The sequence below is a fragment of the Arachis duranensis genome, chromosome 3, assembly GCF_000817695.3.
Source record: "Arachis duranensis cultivar V14167 chromosome 3, aradu.V14167.gnm2.J7QH, whole genome shotgun sequence".
Classification (NCBI taxonomy): Eukaryota; Viridiplantae; Streptophyta; class Magnoliopsida; order Fabales; family Fabaceae; genus Arachis; species Arachis duranensis.
In genome coordinates this window covers 126,279,526-126,285,833 of record NC_029774.3, presented here as the reverse complement: position 1 = coordinate 126,285,833, position 6,308 = coordinate 126,279,526, and the positions used below count along the sequence as shown (strand labels likewise).

At 34.5% G+C, this 6,308-nt stretch overlaps 1 protein-coding gene across 2 annotated transcripts; it reads left to right on the top strand.

Moving 5' to 3' along the window:
* The first annotated feature begins 1,128 nt into the window (after nucleotides 1-1,128).
* On the top strand, nucleotides 1,129-6,308 carry LOC107481238 (transcription factor MYB88). 2 transcript variants are annotated; one of them, XM_016101466.3, is made up of 14 exons: nucleotides 1,129-1,569; nucleotides 1,927-1,993; nucleotides 2,191-2,340; nucleotides 2,457-2,503; nucleotides 2,606-2,662; nucleotides 2,781-2,853; nucleotides 3,064-3,119; nucleotides 3,197-3,379; nucleotides 3,456-3,637; nucleotides 3,798-3,943; nucleotides 4,352-4,485; nucleotides 4,561-4,763; nucleotides 4,896-5,044; nucleotides 5,595-6,308. In XM_016101466.3, the coding sequence occupies exons 3-14, from the start codon at nucleotides 2,269-2,271 to the stop codon at nucleotides 5,709-5,711; spliced, it is 1,419 nt and encodes a 472-aa protein (XP_015956952.1). In that variant the 5' UTR covers nucleotides 1,129-1,569; nucleotides 1,927-1,993; nucleotides 2,191-2,268; the 3' UTR covers nucleotides 5,712-6,308. The 2 variants fall into 2 exon arrangements, with proteins under 2 accessions (XP_015956952.1, XP_015956953.1); XM_016101467.3 differs by having other exon boundaries at nucleotides 1,130-1,569; nucleotides 4,899-5,044.

The following is a 6,308-nucleotide window of genomic DNA, read 5'->3' as shown; positions in this document are numbered from 1 at the left end:
GCACATGACAACTGGGAAAGAAGCTTCTTGAAAGGTGAGTCTATCCCTGTGGGACCCGCCTTAGTAGATTATATAAGAGAAGGACCCTATTCCTCCCTAAAAGTACGTCACCTATCCTTTACTCTAACTGCCGCTTTTGTACGGATATTGACTTGAGCGTCGGAATTCTTTTGCAGGTGGTCCCTCATCTACACCAAATCGCTATTCGGCAGGACCTCACACCCTGACCTCTCCTTCTCAACAACCCAGGAGACCCAACGCGCGAAAGTGAGCCGGAGCCAGTCACCCCACCACCTCTTAATCTCCACTGCAATCGACCCGTTCAAGACCCAAGCAACTGAACATATACAAAATATATGTATACCTATTTTTGTTAAAATATAAATAGTTTTAAAATAATTAAATTTATTTATTTTAAAAAAATTCCAATACATGCTAAAGTCCAAAAATTTAAAAATATGATCTACAACTACGATTACAAGATTCAAATAATATCAATTTTAGTAAAATTGAAGTTACCAAACATAAATCACTTTACGTTTCATAATCAATCTTGACTAAAATTTATTTTAACAAAATCAATTATAAAACAATAAAAAACATGCATACTCCATATTTTCTATGACTATGTAATTAAATTCTATAGAAGAAATGAAAATAATGCATGAAGTTGTGGTTGTACATTTGGCATGAACATAATGAAAAGATGAATAAGACACATGAAGTCATGAACCATTAAAATTTCAATGCAAAAGAGTGGGCGGTGTAGCCTAGATTGTTAAGTGTCACGCACAGTCTCATGTCACCTTAAAATTCACAAAATTTCAAAATTCATATAGCCAAGTAATTATGTATGCATGCAGCTGTTGTACATGATGTTCACTCCCCTATTATATATACCCTTAACATTTTTATTATAAAAAATTACATTAGTATCAACCCTCACTCAGATATCATTTTTATAATAACCTTATGATATACTCCAATGCATATGCATAATTAACTAAGATAACTTAGATTATACAAACATATGATTTGATCACACATGGTAGTGTTACATAGGTGCAAGCTGTGAAAGTGGGGCATTATTATTATATAAACTGCACTGTGCACACTAGACACTTGACACTGCACAAGTCACATTGCAGGACCCTCTCATCTCATGGAATTCAGCGTTACATTCAAACTTCCCCTTATACCCGCACACTAACCTAAGTTAAACTATATTAATTAATTAATCCTGCTCGCTTCCTCCTATTAGTTTATGACTTTATGTTTTCTCTCCCTCTGATTCTTTCTTGCAAGAAAAGAGAACCACCCAACTCATAATAAACTCATAAGCTGAGTGACCGTTTTGAAAAGTTGGAGAGAGAACGAAAACATTGTTGAAATATGATATGAGACAGATCAATCTTACTACTTTGGTCTTAAAGTCTTTGGTTCACTTCCAACTTCCAACACTCCACAGTGTTGTTGCTCACTTTGATTGGTTCTTACCAGATTTTTTTTTTCTTTTAGTTTAACTCAGATGGTATCACAACAAACGGCACAAAATTTCATATAGTTGAGGTACAATTTTATTTTGTGTCTACCTAACAAATTTTTGAGTTTGAACCTACCCTTATTTTCACCTCATTTGTGTATCCCCCAAAGTTTCTGAAATTTGTTTAGATCCAGCACTTTTTTCTGGATTATTAGTTACACATTAGCACAACATCAAATAAATTGGTTGGTAGTTGCCTAGTTGGTACTTATTTGGGTTTGGAGAAATTCAAGATTTTGATCCAATCCCATTTACCATTTGACAATCCACTTTTATATTATTCACTGCCCATTTTCTATTTTTCTTCATTTCATGTTATTCTGGCATCTCTGGTTTGAGCATTGGATTGTGTTCAGTTCTCTTCTGTTCTTCTTTGACTGCAGAATATAGAGACTGAGATCAAAAGGAGGGTGTCTGAAAAGTTAGTATCCGAGGCCATTTTTTTAGATGGTAATACTCCTTTTTTTTATTATTATATTTTTCAGTTGAGTACCTTTTGGTAATGTCTTTTGGAAATGGAATTTATGCTTGTTATAGGTAAAGGCCAATGAAAGAGAAAGAAGAAGTGGTTCCACCTTCTTTTTTTTTGCCCCCTTTTTTCATTTTTTTCATCCACAAACCATAATAGCTTTTATATTATTTTACAGAGGTGGAGTGTTTGGTTTTAGCATGCAAGTAAGAGAGCCACCTCAATAGAAAAACACCTTTGAGAGACAAATCAAAAAATGAAGAAACAGGAAGAACAGTGTAACAGAGAATCTAAGAAGAAGGGTCACATTGTAACTTGGACTCAAGAGGTAAAAACTTATTCTCTCTATTGCATTTTTTTTTATTGTTTAATAATAGTTCTTTGTCTACTTATGAATCCATTTGCATTTGAATATTGTCTTATGCTTGGTTATGTGAGTTTCAGGAAGATGATATACTGAGAGAGCAGATTGGTATCCATGGAACTGAAAAGTACTAATTCTTCCTCTCCTGGGTTACCATTGTTTTTGCTTCTTTCCTTCCTTGATGTAACATTAAAATGGGTTCTTGTTATTGCCAAAAAACTATATGCAGTTGGGCAATTATTGCTTCTAAATTCAAGGACAAAACGACAAGACAGTGCAGAAGAAGGTGGAGATTTTGAAATGCTTATTGTGTATTTTGAATTTCCTTGATCTTCTGCTTTGTTGTTGTTGTTATTATTATTGTTGTTACTAATCTGATTCTTAAGTAACTAATAAAATATCAGATGGTACACTTACTTGAATTCTGATTTCAAGAAAGGTGGATGGTCACCAGAGGAAGACATGCTTTTGTGTGAGGTATATCCATGCTTCCTCTCTCCAAAAGTTAAGATTTTCCATTCGAGTTTAACAAGCTTACTTTATTGTATAAGATTAGGAATCTACACAACTTTAAGAATTTGGATTTCAATGAAAAGGTCTACAGAACAAGCTTGATTTGCTACTCTAGCCTATCCATATTTCAGTAAATCTGTTTTGTGGCTTTAATTCCTGCAATTTTCTTTGCAGGCTCAAAAATTATATGGCAACAGATGGACAGAAATAGCGAAAGTGGTTTCAGGAAGGTAACAAAAGTCATTCTCCTCTTCATGCACATTCAGAATGGAAATTTCAAATCTTATTGATCATGCTTTGTATGCAGAACGGATAATGCTGTGAAAAATCGCTTCTCTACACTCTGCAGAAAGAGGCAAAAATATGAAGCTTTAGCTAAAGAGAACAGCATTTCATCACACATAAATTCAAATAACAAGAAAATTGTTTTCCAACATGCTTATAATACAGATGCAACATCAGAATCTGCTATATCTATCAAGAAAATGAGGTAAAGTACGGTTTATGAATCCCAATACACAAATTTACAAAGAATGATGCTAAAATATTCTCCTATTGTAATGCAGGAGGGCTCATATCACGGATGATGGAGGGAAGATCAAGTTTGGAGATAGATCACATTTGCGAAATGGAACTTTGATAAATCAGCATCCAAGGACACCATTCGCAGTATTAGCTCAAAACTCACAAAACATAAACAATTTGCTAGACGAGCTTCAAATTTGCAATGCCAAGTTTAGTAGTTCTGGTAACTATCTCCAAATTGAATTTTATTAGTTACATACATAACATGATTCTCAAATTTTGAAACCTAAAGCATAAAACAAGTTGCAGTTAAGATGTTCAGCAAATGTAACTTTGGCCATCCTCCTATTCTAATATTAAACTGGTTTATTATGCCTTTGCAGCTCAAAATAATAAAACTCAAGGAACATTTCTAAAAAGGGATGACCCAAAAATAGATGCATTAATGCAACAAGCAGAGTTGCTTAGCTCACTAGCTCAAAATATTGATACAGAGGACATGGACCAAAGTCTTGAAAACACGTGGAAGGTGAACCTCCATAATCTCTTGGCCTGTATTGTTTTGATTTTGAGCATTGAGCACGTTATGCTTTTGTCATAATTGAAATATGTAGTTGGTTTCATGAGAACAGCCTCTAGTAGAGACAACATATTTCTAGTCTCTAATAAAAGTTCAGCATCAACAGAACCAAAGCAGAATCATAGAAGTCACATTTGTAGCATCAAAATGTAACTGTAAAGTACTAGGCATTTCATATTCATATACTTTCCAGAACATCTGCAATCTCTCTAGTCATGAAGATGGCAAGAGACATGAATCATTAAAGGAAGTTGACCTTGCCTTTAAGAAGTCTGAAGTAACTGTCATTCTTGAGCAGATATGAGAAATGCCATTACTTTGTAGAGTTCAACTGACACTACTTTGGATTGGTGCTAGGTTCTTCAAGAGTTTTTGAACCGAACCAAAGAAGCAAACAATTTGAAATGCAAGATTCAAGGTTTAAAGCTTGCTGATCTTAAAAATATGGTTGAAGACTTGAGTAGTAATGAGGGAGGCCAGCCATGTTGGAGGTACTTTAAAGACTTTAAAAATATAATTTCCTGTATGCTTAACAAGAAGACTAATATTTTTTTAATATGATTCAGGCAAATGGATCTGTATGAAGACTCTCCAGCCAGTTCTGAATACAGTACAGGATCAACTATCCTCCCTCTCTCAGCTGGTGACATTATGGAACACTCTTCACACCGGGATATAAAAACTGAAATGAAAACCACACAAATTGAAGATAAGAAAGAAGTAGATGGATGTGAGAGAGGTGTTCTAGTTACTGCAACCTTGGATCAAGGTAACATAATTCATTATTAAGAATGAAAATTCTATCATTTTTCTAAAGTATATTACTTTTTCTCCCTCATTTATTAATACCCTTACCATTTTAATGAACCAAAATGCTAATAAGATATACATATTTCCATAGTAGATATGCTGCCGAATTCGGAAGAACAAATAAACAATGATAGCACTGTTTCTGCCTCATCAAGAGTGGAGTTTGGTTCCCCTGTTCAAGTAACTCCGATATTCAGATCTTTGGCTGCAGGGATTCCCAGCCCACAATTTTCGGAAAGTGTAAGTTACCCAAACATCTTGGGAGTAAACAATTTTAAGAGCAACAGAAATACTGTCACAGTAATAGTAACAACTAACAAGTATGAATATACTGTTAATAACATTGTATATTTGGAAACCGCACTGAACCAATGTTCCTATAAAATCAATAATCAATATGAATCAGAAGCAGGACTTCGAGAAAGCTATCAAATTATCCATTCTAGCAGTAACATGATAATGCAGTGCAATTTAGGTGTGGTGTTGGATAGGTTTTAATGTAAGAGAGTGGAAGTTGATAGATGATATCAGCATCTGCAATTATACAAGACAGACATATGCATTGCTTAAATCATAATTAAGCTAAGCTCTAGAACAGAAGGACTAGAGTATTATAACAGTACTAAATACATAGCCATGAAGCATATTTTGTTATCTCCTCCTAATTAGTTTCATCTGTATACTTGCTATGAGCAATTAGCCAATTAGTCGTGACCCTTTTTCTTGTCATGCATTCCAATTTATCAAAGTTTGAAGCTAGACTAACCATTTGTTCTTGAACTTCTTTCAGGAAAGGAACTTCTTAAGGAAAACACTAGGAGTGGAGTCTCCATCTCTCAACCCAAGTGCTCAACCATCACAACCGCCACCCTGCAAAAGAGCCCTACTAGACAGTTTACAATCCTAGATCTCAATATCCATAGGTTATTTTCCCCTTTCTGAATCCTTGACATCCTTCTTTGCCTAGTTTGAGAAACATTTCAATTTTATTCTGCCCTAAAACTTTGAAAGGCATACCCTTGGCAAGAATGTAATGGTATGTTCTTGCCATCTTCAACATATCTAACAATATCCTTCCCTTCACTCAAGGGTTACCTCCTAGATAATGGCACCAAAAATCAGTGTGCTTTTAGAGTGTGATTCTTTGGTTTGTCTTCTTTTCACATTATTCTGGGTTTGTTTTTCTCCAATCCAGCATTTTGCCTTTTTTTATGTACAGAGCCTGGTGTGTTATCATTAGTCATCTTGCGCATATGTATACATTGGCATATCGCCTTTCCTACTACATATAATGAACAAAAACATAAAGAGAAAAGTTGCCAAAAAAAAGGGGGAAAAGAAGTGTGTAATAGAGGATTTTCATTAATTAGTTGGAACCTAGATTCTTATTTGTTTGTTTTTGGTGTGCATAGATTATAGAATAAATTATCTTCCCCTTTTTTTTGTTTCTGATGTACTGAAACTTAAGTATAATTGAGTGGTATTTTGGTTTTGGTGTGCTCAA

What these genes read in the sequence shown, in the direction of transcription:
- LOC107481238 (XM_016101466.3), top strand. Translation starts at nt 2,269, where the DNA reads ATGAAGAAACAGGAAGAACAGTGTAACAGAGAATCTAAGAAGAAGGGT. An exon ending in TGCCAAGTTTAGTAGTTCTG is followed by an intron (nt 3,638 to 3,797) that starts GTAACTATCTCC and finishes ATGCCTTTGCAG; the next exon opens with CTCAAAATAATAAAACTCAA. An exon ending in TACTGCAACCTTGGATCAAG is followed by an intron (nt 4,764 to 4,895) that starts GTAACATAATTC and finishes ATATTTCCATAG; the next exon opens with TAGATATGCTGCCGAATTCG.